The 21,113-nt window shown below is 33.8% G+C and overlaps 1 protein-coding gene across 2 annotated transcripts; it reads left to right on the top strand.

Moving 5' to 3' along the window:
- Positions 1-1,047: 1,047 nt before the first annotated feature.
- On the top strand, positions 1,048-20,303 carry CTXN2 (cortexin 2). Of its 2 annotated transcripts, none has more exons than XM_031955146.1 (2): positions 1,048-1,412; positions 19,538-20,303. In XM_031955146.1, exon 2 carries the CDS (start codon positions 19,592-19,594, stop codon positions 19,838-19,840), a length of 249 nt encoding a protein of 82 aa, XP_031811006.1. In that variant the 5' UTR covers positions 1,048-1,412; positions 19,538-19,591; the 3' UTR covers positions 19,841-20,303. The 2 variants fall into 2 exon arrangements, with proteins under 2 accessions (XP_031811006.1, XP_031811007.1); XM_031955147.1 differs by lacking the exon at positions 1,048-1,412 and adding an exon at positions 1,745-2,075.
- Positions 20,304-21,113: the final 810 nt, after the last annotated feature.

The following is a 21,113-nucleotide window of genomic DNA, read 5'->3' on the forward strand; positions in this document are numbered from 1 at the left end:
TCTTAAGAAAAACTTTCCCCATATTATATCCTGGAGATAACCTCACAAAAGCCTGATTTTCAGAGTGCTCTCTAAAAACTGTGGCTTAATTAGAAAAGCACAGAGTAATAGTCAAATTAAATTTGTTAGGTAATATAGATTTTAAAATGTCAGAAATGAAGATTTGGAAGTCAATATAAACCATTTCCTGGAAATAATATTGGAGGCAAAATAGGAACAGTTGAAAAACTGCTAGATTTGGAATTAAAAGATCTAGATTCAAATTTTGACTGACTTTGTTGATAAGTGCCCATGACTTTAGGAAACCTCTTTACCTCTCTGGGCCTCAGTTTCCTCACCTGTAAAAAAGGACACAAAAGAAGATTGGACTAGATCATTTTTGAGGTCCCTTTCAGCTTAAAGCCCATTATTCTATGTATGTCCTTCAGCTAAATCCTTCAGCTTAATACTGTCCTTAGTTACAAAATTGCCCTCTACTTAAACGCTATGCAAACAGTTTCAGCACCACTAACAGCGCCCAGTCCTATGCAGTTGGGAGAGATGTTTTGTTTTTTTTAATGAATATGCATTTTTGTTTATCCTTTTACTTCTTTATTTTTCTCTCTCTTGTCTTTTGTTTCCTTTCCTTTCTCTTTCCTTTCCTCTCCTTTCTCCTTCCCTCCTTCCTTCCTTCCTTCTTTTCTTGCTATCATCCTTCCTAGCTTTTTTGTCCTTAGTAGAAATTGAGAGAAGGTCAAAATGACGCATTCTACTCTCAGCTAAATCTCTTCTTTGGTTGATAATGCTCAGGAGGTACTAGCACAACTTGGACTGGAAGATACTGCCTCAGCACACATAATAATACCAGGGACATAACAGGAAATCTAGAGGGGATTTTTAGCAATAAATTCGTTAGACCCCTGCTGCTTTAGGAAGTCAGTGTGGTGATGAACCCTAATTGATAACCTGAGGTGTTGGATATAAATAGAAATGAGCTTTTTTTTTTTTTTTTTTTTTTTTCAGATCTGGAGAATTGTTAAAAGACACATAAGCCTGTTGCTAATATAGCCCAGACTTCCTTTCCCTTTTTAGTTCCCACCCCTTTCTTCTCTCCCATACACAGCCAGACACAGACCCAGACATACGCATACCCACACACAAATACGTACACACACACAGAGAAAAATACGCACACATATAGATATACATTTCCACATGAATAGACAGAGAGAAGAGCTCTTACCCACTCCCACACACATATACACATACACACACAGATAAGTACATACACATGTAGGCCAGCGACGATTCCACGCAGGTACATAGGACAAGCGTTTTGCATTGTTCCTGAAACAGATCATCTAATACAGAGAAAGCTGCAAACACTTTAGTCAACTCGCTGGATTTCATCTCCATGGCAACAAGCATGGAAGGTGAGACATAGCTGCCTGAGAAGTAACTTTCTCCCCACCCCCTGCATGAATAGACAGGGAGGGCATGGGTCTACCTCCATGTCCTCAAGATCTTACTTTTCTGAAGCAAACAGGTCTGCAAACCCAGGGAATCCAGATTCTTGGGGAAGAAGCCCTAATGCTGCTGCTGTTGTTGCTGCTGCTGCTGTTGCTGCTGCTGGGTGTGTGGTGTGGTGGGTGTTTGTGTGTGTGTGAGTGTGATTGTGTGTGTGCATGTGAGTGTGTGTGTGCGTGTGTGTGTGTGTGTGCAGCCAGCTTGCTGATGCTTCTCACGTAATGTTTTATAGGAAGTTTCCATGTTTCTTCAGAGAGAGAGAGAGAGAGAGAGAGAGAGAGAGAAAGAAAGAGAGAGAGAGAGAACGAGCTAAAGACAAGCAGAGCAGAATGATAATGAACGTCTGGGTTTCTGTCTATAAGATACATTGAGAATTTCCAAGTTTTCCACCACCTTGGAAAAAAATGGGAACGAGAGCTCTATAGGGACCACCCTCCAGACTCTCTCAAGAGGAAACTTTGAGGACTTAGTTTGGGGACTTTTATTGAGTGGATCATAACAGATCTTGAGATTTTAGGTTTCTGGGAAGCCCTGAAACTTTTATACCACATCAAGATGAAGATACCTGGGTTTGTACTTTCAGATTTTCCTTTCATTCTGACATACTCATACCTCATAATTGATAAACAAGCCCTGTGTAAAGGTGGCTTGAGTAAAGATTTGCCTCTTATCTTCTATAGGATTTACTAATTTTTGCATTTGGTGTGGCGGTGGTGTTTATTGTAAGTCTGGGTTATTGTATATATCTCCTTTATGAAATGATGCAATGTCTGTTCTCTCATTTTTATGGTGAGAGTGTTTCTCTCATTCAAAATATTAAATTAAATTACAATCATGAAAATCAGATTCTATCCTAATTTCATTGATTTCAGTGATAATGCATGAAATCTACTTACAGAAAAACCTGTTGATTAAAGTAATTTTTTATTTTAAAAAATAAATATGATTTAATTTTTTAAAATATATTAAAATATTTTAAAAAAATATATTATTTTCAGTACTAATCTCAGATGCTTTGTGTTATTAGTGATGCAGATGAAAGAATAAATTGTATCAATTTATGAATACTGAATTAAAATATAGCATAATTAATAAGTTTATTTCCATCAGAAATAACTACTATCTACAAAATACCTGTGCATGAAAATCAAAATATTAGATATAAAGATGATTTGATCTTTGTTTAGGAGCTTTCTTCTATAACTATGCTTGAAAGATAAATTGAAAACAGCAAGCTTAATAAATAATTACTGAATGATGATACATGTTACTCATCAGGAAAACACAATTTATTTTTCTATTTAGTTCTTTAATTTTTTTAAAATAATACTTACTATTTAGCAGTTGAGTCAAATAAAAGGTCCCTGATAACCACTGGGCCACTGGGGCCTAATCCTGTGACTCATCAAAACTCTCAGATTCCACTGAATGACAATTATACTTGTTGTCCAAGAGAACAATTATTTTTATTCTGCTCAATTTAATCAATCAGTGTTAGAATATATATGTATATATTTTTATGCATATAAAGGCATATATTTCTGAGAATATGGGTTGACATGGAACTTTACTCTTCACTGATATGTCAAAATACCATAATTAAAGCATATTTTTAAAAAAGTTTTTCAATCTGAATTTTAAAGATAATAAAAACAACTGCTAATAAACAAAACTCATCATTTTATTTATGTGGGTAGCAGCATAGCCTACAAATGTTTCATATTATTTTCTCCCTTTCCCTCCAGTTATATTTTATTTGATTCTCTTTAAATCTAAATTTTTGTTTTATTTTAGTCTTTAAACATATCTTTGGTGTCAGCCTTTTTTTTGTACCATGGACTCCTTTGATCCCATAAGTTTCTAGTGAAATCTATGCACTCCTCAGAATAATATTTTTAATGGATAAAATAAAATACATGGGACTTCAAAAGAAACTAATTATATTGAAATAGATTTATATGTATATATCTATATATATATTTAGAACTCTCATCTTAGAAAGATTGACTAAAGTTATTGTTTTGCATACTTAAAAGCTATTCTGAAGATCATTATCCTTGGAAGATTCATGTTCTATTCCTCAGTTGCTAAGAGTTCAGAATGTTTGCAATGTCTCTAGCTCAAGGGGTACAATTGAAAACCCCTTTGATTTAGGCCTTATATGCAGAACTCTGAAATATTTCTTTCTCATTTCTACCAATCATTTAAAAAGCTAGAAATGTCCTTCATTAAAAGTTGACAGATGACTTTTTTAGACTTTCTACTGGCTTTCAGAACTTCATCTATTATGATTCATTTCAATTTGTCTTAATGTGAATGAATTCATTACAGGTTGCTTTTCAGCACTAGTGAGGGACCAATATGAAAATATTCAGCAGAAAATTCTTAAAAAAGACTAAGTATTGCCCTCTTGGGGCTGCCTTCCCTCAGATCAAGTAAAATGGAAAAAAATGAAGATTTTTTTAGTCTGATATTTCAGGCCTAAAATAACCCCTAAGAAGAAATTGAATGTGTTGGTTATATTTTCTTTGCTGGTATAAATAAGGCCTATGGTAACAACTATATTTTTTTATAAACACCTTAGGCCATGGTGCTATTTTTTTGTCATCTTCTGTTCTGTTATTTTTTTTTAACATGACAGAGTTCAGTTTTTTTCTCTTTAAGAAAATTTTTTATTAAAGAAAAATATCCTTTCCCTTATCCCCCCAAAAATTCTTTTTTTTTTTTTTTGATTGTTTGAAAATGAAAATTTCATACCTAGCATGAACCTCAGAGGAACAAGTTCCGTTTGAATCTTCAGCAAATGCAAATTTTATTAAGCATATATTTGGGGAAAACTTTAAATTGAGGACTTCAACTTAGGAATCTACTGAAGAAAATGCAAAATTGAAATAAGATAAGGCCCCTGCTTTTATAAAGCTTACAGTCTAGCAGAGGGACATAAAGTTACAGATATAACAATAAATGCATCAGGGAAGTGTGACAAAACTTTATGGGGGATTCAAAGGGAAAGAAAATTGCCAACAAGAGGAATAAAGGAAGTCTTAAAAAAAGAAAGAAAAGAAGTAGTGTTTTATTTCAACCAACCAATAAGTATTTATCTTGCTCATGTGTATAGCAACAAGAGCTTGTATTAGGGTAATTGTAATAGAAATAGAGAAAAGAATATGGTACAATAGATGCTGCAGAAGTAAGGTCAAAAGGATTGATAATTTGTTAAATATAAGAAAGACAAATGTAAGATTCAAAAATAATATAACAATTATAACATTATATTATATATTAGCATTATATTATGTTATAATATAGTTTATAGCATTATGGTTATAATAGATTATATTTATATATTATGTAACAAATATTAACATAAGTATATAACATAACATTATATTACAACATAATAGTGTGGCTTCCTCTATGCAGATTAGGTCTCCAGATGAATGGTTGCTCCATTAGTAGGTTACTCCATAGCTCATAAATTCCTACCATTGAATTTACCTTTAAAAGTTGACCAGAGGACACAATTAGCTCAGAGAAAAGGTATTGAATGAGAAGGCATTAAAAGAACAGTAACTATAATGAATTGCTCCCTTAATCTTGAAGTATAATCACCCACAAAGATATATAATATCCATGTGAAGAATGAGAACACTAATAGGGAGGCTTACATTTAGGAAACTTTATATGGTAAAGGCAACTCACAGCTCTGATATTGCAGAGTTGCAATATCCCTTCTCTTTTTACATTTTCCCCTCTGATTATGGCATCTCAGTTGGGCACTTTAATCCACTGGTGCGCTGATAAGTTTACTCTTTTCAGAGTATCTCCTACTGGACAAGTAACTAACTCTTTAAGGTCATTGGTGATGGCAGGAATGAGGAGAGGGGAAAAAAAGGAGAAAAAACCCTTCCTAAAAGACTGAGAGATTTTCTTTCAAAATCTATGTCCAGAGGTTACTGGATTCTGCTCAAACCCTCTGAAATCATTAAATATTGCAAATTAGGGTTTAAATTTTTTGTGGGGGTTGTTGATTGTTTACACTGGAGCCTAGATTATAGACATTTGAAAGTAATAATGAAAAGGTTAGTAATTCAGATTAAACTTAAAAATGTGTTGGTTCATATAGTTGTGTGCTTCCCCCGCAGAGAGCCCATTGTTAAAATTTATCATTCATAATTCTGAGTTCCATATCCAGCTTTCTTCTCAACTGCCAGAATATATACTCCTGCCAGCTGTCTTCTGCTTCCTCAAAGAGTCTTCTTGCATCTTATTTTAAAAAATATAATAGTTATTTTATTTTTCCCTCAGATACATGATACAAAAAATTTTAGCATTCATCTTTATGAGTCTGGCATTTAAAGGCTACTTCAGGATTGGACCAGCTAATGGCTACCTACCTTATAATTCCATCAAGTTTGTTTGAACAATATTTTCATGCCTCATGAACTATAATACTTCTTTATACTTTCTTTATGACTAATACCTTATTGTTTCTGTTTTCTTCCTTTATTTTCTATCATTTCATTTCATCAAATGAATTAAGGGAAAATAAAGTTATCAAGAATCCTCTGATCAATTTACCCTCTATTGTCACTTCCCCACACTCTCTGCAATAATTAACATATATAGTACTTGAAGACTTTAAAAGTATTTTTTACTTTCATTCTCATTTACATATCTGGAATAACCCTGTTATGCAGGTACTACAGAAATTAAATCTTCATTTTAAGGATTAATAGATTAAATCCCAGAGATTGCATTTCTAGTGCTCTTGACAATGAATGCCACAATGGGTGACAGAGAGAACGATTTTTCCAGAGAAGAAATAATTGTCAGCAGAAAGAGCACATTTAAGATAAAGAGTTTTGTTTTGAGTTATATTAAGTTTGAAATATAAGTAGAAAATATAGGTTAAATTGTCCTTTGGATAATTGGATATACTGCTCTGAAGCTCCTAAGCAAGGTCCAGATTAAAGATTTAAATTTAGGAGTTTTATGCATAGAGGGGAGTAACTAAAACTGGGAGTACACAATTGCCAACAGACTGTTGAGACTTAGAAAACTGCCACCTTAAGAAATTCAGAAGAGTGAGAAGGATGTGTAAGGAAGACAGGAGAAGTAGCAGGTTGTCTTTAAAATCAAGGGAAGAGACAATATATTTAGGAAGAGGGGCATATATATTAGGAAGAAGGTGTGTCAAATATTGCAGAGAAGTTGAAGATGAGGGCTGAAAAATAAAAGGTAATGCGAACTGGGAACTAATTTCTTGGTAGAACTTGTGAACTAGAACTAGATTAGAGAATGTAATTTCAATAAAGAAATTGGTGTTAGAAGTCAAAATGCCAAGAAAGAATATATGGTAAAAAACAAAAAATAGAAACGTTAGATATAAATAACTTTTTAGTAAGTTTTAGAAAAAAGGAAGGCTAGAAAAGTGGAAAATTATGTTTTCTAGCAAATGAGGAGTCAGTGAAGAAGCATAGAAAGAACATAAATGAAAGAGAAAGAGGTACCGAAGTAAAGGTAGCCATGTGACAAAGTGATTAGAGCACCTAATCATTGAGTTCAAAACCTAGCTTCTGATCCTCAGTAGTTGAATGAAACGAGGCATGTCACTTAACTTCTGGCTGCCTCAGTTTCTTTTGTCTGCAAAATTAGTATAATAATAGCACCTAATTCCCAAGGTGGAGTGAGGATAAAATGAGATAATATTTGTGGGAAACTCTGCAAACCTTAAATTTTATAAAGGCTAGCTATTACTATTAATATTCTAGACCTAGGAGAAGAAAGAGAGAATGGGTTGAAAGCACAGATCAGAAATAAGGCATATCTCATCTTTTGGGAAGGAAGGGAGAGTGAGTGAATGGTGATTCAACTCAATTCAAGAAATTCAGGTCAGTGCAATAAAATCAGGATTCAAGTCCTGACTTTGAGGCAAACCACTTAAACTGTCAGTGTCCCTTTGAGAATATCTATCAGTTGCTGTTCAGGTGACTGATCTGAACTGGCTGAAGTTTACACTGTGGTAATGAAATCACAAGTCTGGTCCACCCTCCAAAATTAATAAATAACTATCAATCTTCTGAAATTTGTGATCTATTTGTTGGAAATGCATCTATTTCTTAACTTCTTGAAATGCTACTCTTCTTTCTATGATCTGAAGTCACTAATCATCTCTTAATTGCTAAATCTGGTGACTTTTCTCTCTTCAATTCTCCTTGATGTTCCATGGTATCTGACCATCTCATCTATGCAGTTAACAAAACAAATCAAGCTCTGATTTGTAGCATTTGTCAGTTTCCAAGTTTCCAATCACAGACTGATTCAAAACTACCTTTTCAATTATATCCCTGTTTTTCTACTCTACTTCAGTCAAACAAGTCAATTTACTCTCCATGGTCTTACGAATGCAGTACTTTTCTCTGCAAATCACAATATATATCTTCTCAACTTGTATGACTTTTGTCTATCTCTCTCATATATCTTCATGCAAATTCACCCCAATAAAATCATTCCTTTAAATTTTGAACTTTATGTGCAGAACTTAGAGTTTACTTCATATCCCAGTTCAATATATGACTTTTACTTCCTTTTCTTTTTTTGTTAAAGCTTTTTATTTTCAAAACATATTGGTAGTTTTCAACATTGACCCTTATAAAACCTTGTGTTCCAATTTTTCCCTACCTTCCTCCAACCCCCTCCCCTAGATGGCAAATAATCCAATATATGTTAAATGTCATATACATATATGTTAAATCCAATATATATATAGATATATATAGATATATACATACACATACATACTTAGCTGCACAAGAAAAGTCAGATCAAAAAGGAAAAAATGAGAAAGAAAATAAAATTTAAGCAAACAACAACAAAAAGAGTGAAATTGCTATGTTGTGATCTACACTCAGTCCCCATAGTGTTCTCTCTGGGTGTAGATGTCTCTCTTCATCACAAGATCATTGGAATTGTCCTGAATCATCTTTTTGTTGAAAAGAGACATGTTCATCAGAATTGATGATCATAGAATCTTCTTGTTGCCATCTACAATGATTTCCCAGTTTTGCTCATTTCACTTAGCATCAGTTCATGTAAATCTCTCCAAGCCTCTCTGAAATCATCCTTCTGATCATTTCTTATAGAACAACAATAATAGAACAACATTCATATACTATAATTTATTCAGTCATTCTCTAACTGATGGGCATCCATTCAGTTTCCAGTTTCTTGCCGCTACAAAAAGGTCTACTACAAACATTTTCACACATGTGGGTCCCTTTCCTTCCTTTATGATCTCTTTGGGATATAGGCCCAGTAAGAGACACTGCTGGATCAAAGGGTATGCACAGTGTGATACCTCTTTGAGTATAGTTCCAAATTGTGCTCCAGAATGGTTGGATCAGTTCACAACTCCCCCAACAATGTATTAATGTCCTAGTTTTTCCACATCACCTCCAACATTTGTCACCATCTTTTCTTGTCATCTTAGTCAATCTGAAAGATGTATAGTCATACCTCAGAATTTTCTTAAATTGTATTTCTCTGATCAATATTGATTTAGAGCACCTTTTCATATGGCTAGAAGTAATTTAAATTTCTTCATCTGAAAACTGTCTTATCCTTTAACTTTTATCCTTTAACCATTTATCAATTGGAGAATGTGCCTTCTTTTCTAATAAAAAAAATTTCCTAGACATTATCTGTTATGCCACTTCTTATATTCACTATCGATAATATGCAACATCCTTTTATTCCAATTCTTTGACTCACTTAAAATTTTAATTTCTCCCAGAGATTCTGGTATTCCATAATTTTATGTCATATAGTATCAATTGAAAGAATGTAAGTATTCAAAAGATGAGGTTTTGTTTTAAGTAGGAGTAGTTTGGGATTATTGAGAGCATTATAGAATTTTTCATTTTTTTTTAACATATGGAATTCTTCTATACATATTTCCACAATTATCATGCTGTCCAAGAAAAAATCAGATCAAAAAGAAAAAATGAGAAAGAAAACAAAATGCAAGCAAACAACAACAACAAAAAAGTGAAAATACTATGTTGTGATTCACATTCAGTCTGCACAGTTCTCTCTCTCTGGGTGCAGATGGCTCTCTTCATCACAAGACCTTTGGAACTGACCTGAATCATCTTGCTATTGGAAAGAGCCACATCCATCAGAACTGATCATCTCATAATCTTGTTGTTTCTATCTACAATAATGTCCTAGTTCTGCTCACTTCACTCAGAATCAGTTCATGTAAATCTCTCCAAGATTTTTTGAAATCATTCTGTTGATCATTTCTTATAGAGCAATAATATTCTATAACAGTTATATACTACAATTTATTCAGCCATTCTCCAATTGATGGGCATCCACTCAGTTTCCAGTTCTTTGGCACTACAAAAAGGGCTGCCACAAACATTTTTGCACATGTGGGTCCTTTTCTCTTTTTCATGATCTCTATTATACAGTTTTTCAAACACAATCCAATCTACTTTCTTCTTCCCAATTAATTTTGGTTCTAACTCGTTGACCCCTTACAATATCCATAAAAAGAGGACCACTTCCTAATAAAATGAGAGCAGAAGACTGCCCAGGGAACTACGTATTTTCATACAGATAAAAAGCTTTCTTTGTCCAGTTCATTTTTCTCATATGGGTTATTAGGCCAATATCTTTTGTGTGTATTTGTGAAACTTGTTTAAGAAGTTCTACCATATTTCTGGGCTTGATACTATCAGTTCAATGCCACACATTCAGCAAACAGAATCATCTAAAAGACCTTACAATCAATAGGGAATATTTCTTTCACTGGATTCTGATGCTGACATCTTTTATGACAGTGACAGATACCTTTGGTGAGTATGCATCTACCATTCCTTGCTTGACAGTGATAATCAGGGGACTGAATAAACTTATCTCTGCTGCATCTATTAAGGAGTCTTATTTGTTCTTTAATATATATGTAAGAGGGTTTGGAGCTTGCATGTGCTTTCCCATATCTCCCAACATGGAGAAACCCTGCTTCTCTGAGTTCTCATATCAAAAGAATGGCAATAGCCTCTTTTGATTGGTTTTATAGTCCAGAATGGCCAGGCTGAAATTCTGTCTCATGTGTTCTTTCTTTTTGTATCTAGAAGGCGAATATAACAGTTCACCCACAATCCAAGTATCATGAACTTAACTGATGACACAAAAAAGGACTTTACATGTATATGGGTAATATCTTGTTAGAGGAAAAAGCTTTAAGGCTGCATTTTGCTTATTTGAATCAAATGTTTTATTATAACCAAGAAATCATTAAGATGATATGACTGTATTCTCTGAACCTTTCAGTTCATTATGTGGCTTTGAAGATAAAAATACAACTTGTTAAAGCCAATTAATGCCTGCCACTTCTATTTTGTTAATTATAACTAGTTCACTTTTTGACCATAACTACTGTTCCAATTCTCCCTGAGAGGATTTGTTCTTGTCTATAGGACTTTGGTCTTTTTTTAAATTAAAAAACCATGTTTGCCAACATATTTTTTTTTGCTATGGTTCCCTGGCTATAACTAGTAAAATAGAGGGGGGAAATTACTCTATCATATGAACTTCTATTTAATCTATAGCTGTATGATCTTAGACAAGTCAATTAAATATTCAGGGTCTTATTTCCTTTATCTGTAAAATTAAGTTGTACTCTCAGATTCCTCAGTTTGCCTTACTGCAAAATGGGAATGATAATAGTACCTGCCTCTCAGGGTAGTTGTGAGGATCAAATGAGATAATATTTGCAAAACAAAACAAAACAAAACAGTACAGTATCTGGCACATAGTGAATATAAATAAATTCTTATTCACTCTTTTTCCCAGTAGCTCCCAGCAGAAGCAGAGAAGTTAAGTGTTTGAATGAGAAGTAAAGTCATATAGATATGTTCTACAGAGCTATCTTTTCCCCTTCTGACAAGCCCATGTCTACTTCAGAGGCCATCTACAAACAGGTACTGCCAGAAGGAGTATATAGAGAGTGTTATGGAGGTCAAAGAACAAAGTATGAAAGATTGGGACTTAGAAGAGAGAGTTTTTAAACTAGCTTTACTGCCAAGTAGATGTACAATTTTGGACAAATCATTTAACTTCCCTGGTTTTGGTTTCCTCACATAAAAATGAAAAAATTTGACGAGATGACCTTTAAGATCCTTTTTCCATCCATGTTTTTAAAGTTGTATGTATGACTTTAGGGCACACATATAGAACAGAGAGTCATTCTCTGTCAATCATAAGCATCAAGGAGATGAATCAGACTTATAACATCCTGAGAGGATGTCAGCAGTTTCATAACCATTTCATAATTGCCACAATTGGTATTTCATTACCAACCATTTCATAATTTCCACAAATATCACAAAATATTTCACCTAGTTGACGATAAAAATGAATGACAAATAGAATAACAGAAGTTAGAGTTAGAAGGGACATTGAAAGTCATGCTTCTAGCTCCAATTCCCTAATGAGAATTCCTTCTACAACATTCCTGACAGATTCCTGACAAAACCTTTTATATTGTTGCAATGGTTTTTCTTTCTTATATTGAATTCCAATCTGTTTCTTGATAACCTCTATCCATAGTCCTAGTTCACAGAAGCACAGATTTTTTGTTGGATGAGACCTCCAAAGGCTAGCTAGTCAATTGTTACCTGCACAAGAATCTCTTCTACAATATATGTTTATCCAACTTTTACTTGAAGATCTTCAGGAAGGACGAACTTACCAGCTCCAAAATTAGCCTCATTCTGCTTTTAGATAGCTCTAAATATTATGGAAATGTTCCTCTTTGGAACTTCCACTTAACATAAACAATATTGCCCTGTAAGTCCCCCCTAATTCTTCTCTAAGCTAAACACCTCCTCTCCCTCCAATTGCTCTAAATTTGCTCTGATCCAGAAGCTCTTTACTATTCTGGTTGCCTTCCTCTGGACCTGTTCCAGATTTATAAATGTCCCTCCAAAAATATACTACCTAGAACTGAACATAATACTCTAGATGTCATCTAACTAGGTCAGAGGTCAGATTTTTACCTCCTTAGTTTTGAGCTCCCTCCTTCTTATAGCCATGATGCAAAACAATAGTGTCATTTGTGACATTATTGATCTATATCAAGCTTGAAGTCTTAAAACACTCAAATCTTAAAAACAAATGACTGTTATTGTTGTTCATTCATTCAGTCATGTCTAACTCTTTGCAGCACTGTGGGCCATAATATGCTCCTAAAATCTTTGAGGTATTCTTAGCAAGGATATTGGAGTTCTTTGCTATTTCCTTCTCCAGTTCATTTTTCAGTTGAGGAAACTGAGGCAAACAAGGTGAATTAACTTGACCAGCATCATAGCTAGTAAGTATCTTATTCCATATTTGAATTCAAGAATATGTCTTTCTGACTTCAGGTCTGGTACCCTATCCACTGAGCCATCTAGTTCCCTGCCTGGTACATAGTAGGTCCCTTAATAAATGCTCTTTCCTTTCTCTATCATCAGACATTTTAATTCTTTGCTGAACTAGTGGTAAACTAGATCTACAGCATTCCTCTGATCAATTCACTCAGTAAACGTGTCAAAAAAGACAATGAACTTAGGCTGCCATGAACTTAATGAAACTATTCTGGCTCTTTGAAATCATTGCTTCTTTTTTAGTTGTTAACTATCTCCTTGATAATCCATTCTAGAATTTTGACAGGAATTGAAGTCAAGGTCATTAGTCTGTAGTTATAGACTATCTTTTCTGCCTCCTTTTTTTGTAAGCAGGACAAGTTAAACCTTTTCCAGGACTTCAGAGACTCTTGATGGTTTTTCAAAGATCCTTGAAATTGGCTTAGCAGTCAAAGTGCTTTGCAAATATTAAACTGCTCCGCAAATATTAATTAGAAACTTTTTTGTCCCAGAATATAGTTCATCTGGTTCGGCCTGGTAACTTAACCTCATCAAGGATAGTTAAATGCTGTCTTATTATCTCCCTATTTATCTTGTTATGACACTTATTAAATTTTTTTTTTCAATTCTTTCCATCCCAAAGATCATTCTTCCTGGCATAGAAAATGTAAGTAAAATAAGATTTCAATGGCTCTGACATTTCTACTATTGTCTATTATCATCTATCTCATCTACTTGAGCAGCAGGCCTATTTCTTTTTAGATCCTTCTCTTTTCTTGAATATAATTTTTAAAACTCGTCTTTATCTTCAATTACTAATCTCAACTCATTTTTAGTTACTTTTGATGCTGTTCTTACACGACCATTTTAAAATTCATCTTCTGTTACTTGCTTTTGCTTTATGCCATTTTCTGAACATTTTAAAAAATCTAAGATGATTGATGAGTTTCTATGGGATCTGCATTAATCTTTTAAGACAACTCCCCTTTTCTTTCTTATGGGAATCATTTCTCTTTATGTCTTCTGTTATTCATTCTTGAGAGCTTTCTAACCTTCCTGGACTAACTTTCCTCTTAAAGTATCATTTTATATCTATTATTTTTCTGAAGCTTTTGTTATCTGTTCTCTCAAAATCCATGGGCAGATGTCAGTCCATATTCAACTTTCCTTTTCTCTCTCACAGATTCTAACATAATATGATTCCCATATTTGTTTTGTTTTGTTTTATTTTTTATTAAAGCTTTTTATTTTCAAACATATGCAAGGATAATTTTTCAGCATTGACCCTTAGAAAACCTTGTGTTCCAAATTTTCCCCTCCTTTCCTCTACCCCCTCCCCTAGATGGCAAGTTGATTCCCATATTTTACCAGAGAAATCAGTTACTACTTGTTATTGAAGTAAAAGTTCTTCTCAGTTCTTTTACCTTTTGAAGGATGGAGTGATCATTAAGGCAAATTAAGAAATAATTACCTAGTATGGAGGGCAATTAGGTGGTCCAGTGAATAAAATGTTGGACCTAAAGATACTCTGGGTTCATGTCTGGGATACTTACTAGCTATATGATTTTGATCAAATCACTTAACCTTGTTTGCCTTAGCTTCTTCATCTATAAAATGAGCTAGAAAAGGAAATGGCAAATCACTCTAGTATCTTTGCCAAGAAAACCCCAAGTGGGGTTATGAAGAGCTGGATGTGACTGAACCCCAAAAAATCAGATATTTGGATAGTTGAAATCCTCCATAATTAACATATGATGCTATCCTTTCTTCACTTGATTCTTGATTTAAATAAATCTCTTGCTGTCTACAGTTACACAGGGTAAATTTATTTCTACTTCCAAAACATAGACTTCCAAATATTTAAAAACAATTCTCCTGTCTTCTGTTATTCTTCTGCTTTCTAAGCCAAACATCTCAAGTTCTTTCATTTTTTTCCCTCTAAATGATGGGATTTCCAAATTCCTCACCATCCTGGTTACTTGCTTCTGAATGTACTCTAGTTTGTCAATCTCACTCTTAAAATGTGGTTCTTAGATATGAACGTTATATATTCTAAATATGGTCTAAGTCAACAAATAGTGCAAATATCATTTCCTATGAATTAGATATTTCCATTATAAATTATGTTGACTTAAAAAAGCTTATTATTAGATAATTTTTTCTCCAAATGAACTAAGGCTTATATATAGGCTGTTAAAATTTATGTTGTTAGTTTAGGCTTATTGTTCTAAGTTTATCAAGATAGTTTTGATCTTGATTTTGTTATTTGATATCAGCTTATCTTTGAAAATAATGTCTTTATGTCTTCATCTATATGATTAATAAAAATGTTGAGCAACTCAGACCCAAAGCCAGAATCTTGTGGTACTCCACCAGAGATAGACAGTTTATATCTAGTCATTAACTAACATTCTTCTCTTAAAACTGTTCAACCAACCCACATAAAAGTGGTATTATTTAATTTGTATTTCACAGTACCTGGATATCATAAAAAACCTTGGTTAAATATTTTTGCTCAAATCAATATATGCCATATGACATTTAATTGATTTATCAAACTATCAAAAAAGAAAACTTTGTTTTATTAGAGAACCAAGTAGGTTAACTTGCCATAATAGGGTCTGAGAGTCCTAGAACTTCGATACATTGCATTTAGGGTGATGTTTACTCTTGGTATATAATATACTTCTTCCTAAATTCTAACAAACTATTCTTTCAAGAATATGCCCTAGAATTTAGCTAGATATCAATGTTAAGTTTATAAAATAACAACTTCTAAGATTTTTTTTCACTTTTTAAATATTGAAATATCAGAATACCATTCACCTATTACTATTTGGGTCATCATGTAATTCTCCATGACTTTACTCTGATGTTACTTTTGCAAGTACTTCAACTCTTGGAGATGTATTTCATTTAGCCTTGGGATAATAGAGAAATGGTCCATGGTGATCTAGGATAAGCTAGTAAATTGGGTGGATTAAAAAAGAGAGGCATAACTTCAGGAAGAGATGACAGGAGTTTTAGGAACTAAGAGAGGAGTCTTTAAGCCCAAGCAAGTTCAGTAAGCACATCATCAGAAAAGTTGATCAAGTACAGAACACTGGAGATATTGCAAACCAGTCAGTCAGTCAGTCAATCATCAAGCATTAAGCATCTTCTATTCCAGGCACTGTGCTAACATCTGGGTATATAAAGAAAGTGAAATCAAAACAAAATCACTCTTGCTCTCAAGAAACTCACAGTCTAAGGAAGCATAATGTATAAACAACTACTTACAAACAAGATGTAACCAAGAGAAATCAGAGCATCAAGGAGGATCAGAAAAAGGCTCTTCTAGAAGATGAGATTTTAGCTGGGGCTCAGAGTAGGACAGGGAAGCAAGGTCATATAGATATGTAGCAAGAGAATTGAGGTAATGGGGGTTAGGGGTAGCCAGTGAAAATGTCCAGAGTCAGGAAATGATGAATCACATTCTAGTGTAGCTTTAAAAGCCATCTTAGTTGTTTTCAGATTTTTTTCCCCCAATCTATGCTTACTTAAGTTTTAAGCAGTACAGCCATTAATGATCTCTGAAAATTATATAATGTATTACATAGGTTATCTTATTTAAGTTTCCTAAAAGTTCTATGGGATAGATACTGTCCATGGTCCCCAATATACAGATGAGAAAACTTGTCCTACAAAGATTAGGTGACTTGCCTGTAGTTACATAACATGTCAAAGCTGGGATTTGAACTTGTGTTTTCCTGACTGCATACCTAGAACTCTAAGCTGCTAGGCCATGCTGCCTCACCATTCTTTTTTATTTATTTATTTTTACTTTTTGGTGAGGCAGTTGGAGTTAAGTGACTTGCCAGAGCTCACATAGCTAGTCTGAGTTCGAATTCGAACTCAGGTTCTTCTGACTCTAGGGCTGGTGCTCTATCCATGGTGCCATCTATTAATTTTTTGTACTTGACCTTGGTTGTATTCCTCTCTTTTCATTCTTTGTATGTTTGTTTAGAAGCAAAATAGTGAGTTTTAATGGTCATGAACAGTGATGAAATAGCCATTTACCTACTCACCCAAGTTGAGTACAAATATACTCCAGGGTAGTGGAAAAAATACTGATTTAATTCCTTTATTAACAGTATATTATCATAAAAAATAACAAGCTCATTAAAAATCTGGATGGAGTGGTATGCTTTTTAATATTTATTTTTAAGGTTGGTTCTTAGTCTAAGGTATAAATGAGTTTTCATGTTACTCTTATTTGAACTGATTTTATTTCCCCTATTTGCTGATTATTAAGACTATTTGGCTTTTTTAAAACCAAAATTCTTTCATCACAAATTACATAGTTGAAAGTTCAGTTTACTTTCCTTCCAAGGTACTGAGTAACTACTATAATTTGTAGCTTCCTGAGGAGTTCAAGAGAAAACCACTCTACTTGGTTCTAATATAGGCCAATTTGGGGCTGAAATATAAATGAGCTTGCATTCTCATTCAGAGAAGAAATCCAGAGAAAGAAACCTTTAATAAAAGGTTTGTGGTTCATATTCTGTTATCACCAAATAAATTGACTATTTCAGTGGTGTTGATTTTGTCTAAGGGAACACTGCAGTCTAGTGGATTAAGTATGAGAACAGCAGCAAGCAGATTTCACCATCCCTTATAACAAACAAATCTGTGCAATTTGCTTAACTTTCTGTGATTGTGTCAGCATGAAGCCAAAACAATTGTTCCATTTAGCCAATTCAGTCAAAAAAGTCCAGTTAAGATGTTCATCAGCACAGCAACAGAGTTTATAGAAAGTATAAAAATATTTTCTCTGTGTTTCCCTCTGCTTCTTTTTGTATGTCTCTCTCTGTCTCGGTCTCTGTGTCTTCTTCCTCTCCTCTCTAATCTCATTAGCTTCTATGGACTCTCTATAAGATAACTCCAGATCTACATATCTCTCTCTAATCTCTTTTCTAAACTCCATTCCTGTATTACCTGTCTAAATGTCTGTTGGACATTTAGAACTCGATGCATCTCAAACGCAACATGTCCAAAACAGAACTCATTGTCTTTTCCCCAAAACATACTCCTTGCCCAACTTTTTTGCCAAGGGTACAAATATCCTTTCAACCACCCCAGATTTACAGTCTCAGAGTCATCCTTGATTCCTCACTTTCCCTCACTTCACATAGCCAATCAGTCCCCAAATTAATTCTACTTCCACATTTTTTTTTATCTTTTCTCTTCTCTCTGCATCCCCAGCCAACACTCCAGTTCAGGTTAATTAATCTAGCTGCCTCAAATGACTATGTTCTCCTATCTACCCTTCTATCAATCAGTCAGCAAATATTTATTAACTACATGCTAAGTGCCATAAACTGCTAAATGCTGGAATAAAAAGAAAGGCAGATACACAGCCTGGGCTGTCAGGAAGGTCACATTCAAATGAAAGATCACACACACATGGGGCAAGTGACATTTCTAAAGCATAAGTCTGACCACTGTCATTCCTATGCTCTGAAAAATATACTCAACTCCACTGAATCCATATTATCTCGAAGATAAAATACAAACTCTTTTGTTTGACATTTTAAACGCTTTACAACCTGGCTCCAATCTGCCTCTCCAGGCTTAATATACATTTTTTTCCTTTCACATACTGTATAGTTCAGACAAACTGACCTTTCTCTTCTTCACATGGCTTTCCATTTTCTGTCTTCATGTTATTGTGCTGACTCTCCCCTTATACCTAAAACACAACTTCATTTCCACCACTTAAAATCCCTAGTTTTCTTCTAAACTTAACTGTCATGCCATCTCCTTTGTGAAGCTTTCCCAGATTCCCCAACAGATAGGGCCTCTTCTCCCAAATTAGTTTACATTCTGTATTTACTTACTGTATACATAATTTTACATGTACATGAAATCTCTCTCTTTAGAATATAAGCTCCTTGAGGGCAGACTTTCACTTTTTAAGCTTTTAACCCAAAGTGCCCAGTACAGAGTAGACAAACTTGTTAGTTGATTGATTTAAGGCAATTATTGATTAAGGCAAAATGTTCATTTAACATAATGAATATTTTAGTCATCCTAATGTCAAAAAACTAGTTTAACCAATTTAATGATTTTTTTCCTATCTAATTAATTAGCTGTTTTAGCTTTATATAGTGGTAGCTCCAGGGGCAATAAACAAATGAACAAATGAATGAATGTATAGATAAAGAAATAAAACATGTGAATACATAAAGTAGGTAAACCTTAATTAAATTGACCACTTTGACAAAATTCAATCAAAATGACCAAACAGTCACTCTATATCATATCATATATAGCATTGTGTAGATAATATCATATATCATTTTATATCATATATTGTATTATAGCATATTATAGTCTATTCTGTTGTGTCATTAGACAAAATAGTCTAATTCTAATATGAGAATATATTTGATAAGATTTCTGATCAATATCAATCTTTGTGTATAAAGTTTTTAAAGTGCCAAAAGTGTTTAAAGATAGGAAGCTTTCTTCTTTTTCTTTCTTTCTTTGTTTTTTTAGTTTCCTATTTTAATGACTACATCACAGAGTATATATATGATTGTAACTAAACTTACTATTTTTCTTGTATGTAGACCAAGACATGACCAAAGCAGGAATCCTGAAGAATTCCAACAATGTGGTAGCAAATGATGAGTAGTATCCACCATAGCAACGGACCAGCCAGCATGAGTGTCAACAAAGTTTCAGCTTTCTCATTGACATTGGAACAAAAAACAGGCTTTGCATTTGTGGGGATTCTGTGCATTTTTTTGGGCCTTCTTATTATCAGATGCTTTAAAATTCTGCTGGACCCCTATAGTAGTATGCCTTCTTCCACTTGGGAAGATGAAGTGGAAGAGTTTGATAAAGGAACCTTTGAATATGCACTTGCATGAACCCTCTGCCTTCATTTTCATGTTTATTCAAGTTCAATAGAAACAAAACAAAACAACTACCTGTGGCTCATACATCTATAATCATCACTGAGGAAATGAAGGGAGGCTTGTGACATCTATATGGTTAAATAAATGTCTAAGGTTAACTCAATGGTATATTCTCTGGTACATTAAGGTTTTTCATGTTGAAAATCCACATTCTTCTAGGTGAGGGATAAAGAGAGAAAATGGTAGAATCATTAAACATCTGAGTAGGAAGGGTATTTTATTTTGTTACATGGTTTTTATTTTCTGGGCCTCACATTTTTTTTCCTAATTGATCTCTAAAGTCCCTTTTGATGATATAATACATCTATGCCAATACATATCTAAAACATGCAAAACATATGCATGAATAATTCTGCTACATTAACTCTTGCATAATTTTGTGTTCCAATTTTCCTCCCTTTCCTCCAGCCCCTCCCCTAGATGACAAGTATTCCAATATATGTTAAACATGGTAAAATATATATGTTAAATCCAATATATACATACATATTTATACAATTATCTTGCTGCACAAGAAAAATCAAATCAAACTGGGAAAAATGAGAAAGAAAATAAAATGCAAGCAAACAACAACAAAAAGAGTGAAAATGCTGTATTGTAAATCACACTCAGTTCCCACAGCCCTCATCCATTGGAATTGACCATTATATCACCTTCTTGTTGTCATGCATAATGATTTCCTGGTTCTGCTCATTTCACTTGGCATCACTCCATATAAGTCTCTCCAGGCTTTTCTGAAATCTTCCTGCTGGTCATTTCTTACAGAACAATAATATTCCTTAACATTCATATACCGCAACTTATTCAGCCATTCTCCAATTGATGGGCATCCACTCAGTTTCCAGTTTCTGGCCACTACAAAAAAGGCTGCCACAAACATTCTTGCACATACAGGTCCCTTTCCCTTCTTTATGATCTCTTTGGGATATAAGCCCAGTAGAAACACTGCTGGATCAAAGGATATGCACAGTTTGATAACTTTTTGAGCATAGTTCCAAATTGCTCTCCAGAATAAGCCCAGTAGAAACACTGTAAAGCATTAATTCCATCAACAACATCTTGAACAAATGATTAGTCATCATTTACTTGAAGATTCTTGTGTCAGAGTACTCACTACTCCTCCTATTCAACCATTCCACTTTATGAAACATTAATAGTTAAATAATTTTTCTTGTGTTGAACTGAAATATGCCTCCTTGATCGTAAGATCATAAAGATGGAAAAG

The sequence above is a fragment of the Sarcophilus harrisii genome, chromosome 2, assembly GCF_902635505.1.
Source record: "Sarcophilus harrisii chromosome 2, mSarHar1.11, whole genome shotgun sequence".
NCBI lineage: Eukaryota > Metazoa > Chordata > Mammalia > Dasyuromorphia > Dasyuridae > Sarcophilus > Sarcophilus harrisii.

Excerpts from the sequence above, each read along its gene's own strand:
- CTXN2 (XM_031955146.1), top strand. The coding sequence starts at position 19,592 with ATGATGAGTAGTATCCACCATAGCAACGGACCAGCCAGCATGAGTGTC.